This window comes from Myotis brandtii, unplaced genomic scaffold (genome assembly GCF_000412655.1).
Source record: "Myotis brandtii unplaced genomic scaffold, ASM41265v1 scaffold655, whole genome shotgun sequence".
In the NCBI taxonomy this organism is placed as follows: Eukaryota; Metazoa; Chordata; class Mammalia; order Chiroptera; family Vespertilionidae; genus Myotis; species Myotis brandtii.
This window is the reverse complement of record NW_005370542.1, coordinates 451504-452815: the sequence shown is the minus strand read 5'-3', so window position 1 is coordinate 452815 and position 1312 is coordinate 451504. Positions and strand designations below refer to the sequence as shown.

The window sequence follows — 1312 nt, the reverse complement described above, 5'->3', positions numbered from 1 at the left end:
GGTCCCGGGTTCGATTCCGGTCAAGGGCATGTACCTCGGTTGCAGGCTCCTCCCCGGCCTGGGCCCTGGTTGGGGCGCGTGCAGGAGGCAACCCATCCATGTGTCTCTCTCACATCGATGTTTCTCTCTTTGTGTCTCTCTCTCTCTTCCACTCTCTCAAAAAATCAATGGGAAAATATCCTCAGGTGAGGATTGAAAATTATATATATATTAAAAATTAAAATTAAAAAAAGAGGAAGAAGGGGTGAGCTTAGAAAGTTATCCGTGAGCATGAGGAGACCGTGTTCTGACTCTGGATGGGGGAGCAGCCTCCTGCAGGGGGGTGGGGCTGGGAGGCGGGGTGGCCTGTGACCGGGGCACCCCTCCACCTGTCCCCCAGTCCCAGAACTCCGTGGTCCTGGAGGGCCTGCAGCCGGACTCCGACTACAGCGTGGAGCTGCAGGCTGTGGCCTACTGGGGGCAGACGCGCCTCAAGAGCGCGAAGGTCGCCCTGCACTTCACCCCCTCGCCCGCCGCCAGCAACAGTGAGTGTCTCCCGGGCTCATCGGCCCCGCGCCCACCTGCCCAGCAACCACGGGGGGTTACCGTGCAGAGAGAGCATTTCATTTGCAACCTGCACGTGGCCGACTTTTTACAATATCTACACTAATAAAAGAGAAAGATGCACATTGACCGTACCTTCGTGACGCCCACCAGCCAATCAGGAGTGAGTATGCAAATTAACTCAACAAAGCTGGCGGGTTAATTTGCATATGCAGAGTGGCCGGGGGTGAGGCGGAACACAGGCATTCTGCACCTCCCCAGACGCTTCGGACCTCTGGGCAGCGTGGGAAGGCAGAAAGGTGGCTCCAGCCAGAGCGAAGGCGGTGCTGGCAGCCAGGGTAAGGAAGGCCCATTCTTGCACGAATCTTCACGCATCGGGCCTCTAGTATATATATATATATTTTTATTTTGCAGACGAAGGTTGAGGGAGAGAGAGAGATAGAAACATCCATGAGGAGAGAGAATCATGGACCGGCCGCCTCCTGCACGCCCCCTACTGGGGAATGAGCCCACAACCCGGGCATGTGCCCCAACCGGGAATCAAACCTGTGACCTCCTGGTTCCTAGGCCGACGCTCAACCACGGAGCCACGCCGGCCGAGCCTGCCACCTCTTTTCTTATAAAATTAAAATAATAGCCAAACTAGGAATTCTGTGTCTACTCTTCCTCAAATACCCATTTTGGACCCAATGTCCCTTGGGAGATGTGAGTCGTATAGGAGATTTCTCCCTCTTTTCAGTCCCGCCCACCAGATCCCCACCTGCCTGTC

The 1312-nt window shown here is 55.5% G+C and overlaps 1 protein-coding gene across 1 annotated transcript in view; it reads left to right on the top strand.

The window, feature by feature from the left end:
* Nucleotides 1–1312, top strand: part of ANOS1 (anosmin 1) — a 53192-nt gene that overhangs the window by 39147 nt on the left and 12733 nt on the right. Inside the window, exon 10 of the mRNA XM_014528825.1 lies at nt 380–524. Coding sequence (XP_014384311.1) covers nt 380–524 — 145 coding nt within the window. The remainder of the gene's footprint in view (nt 1–379; nt 525–1312) is intronic.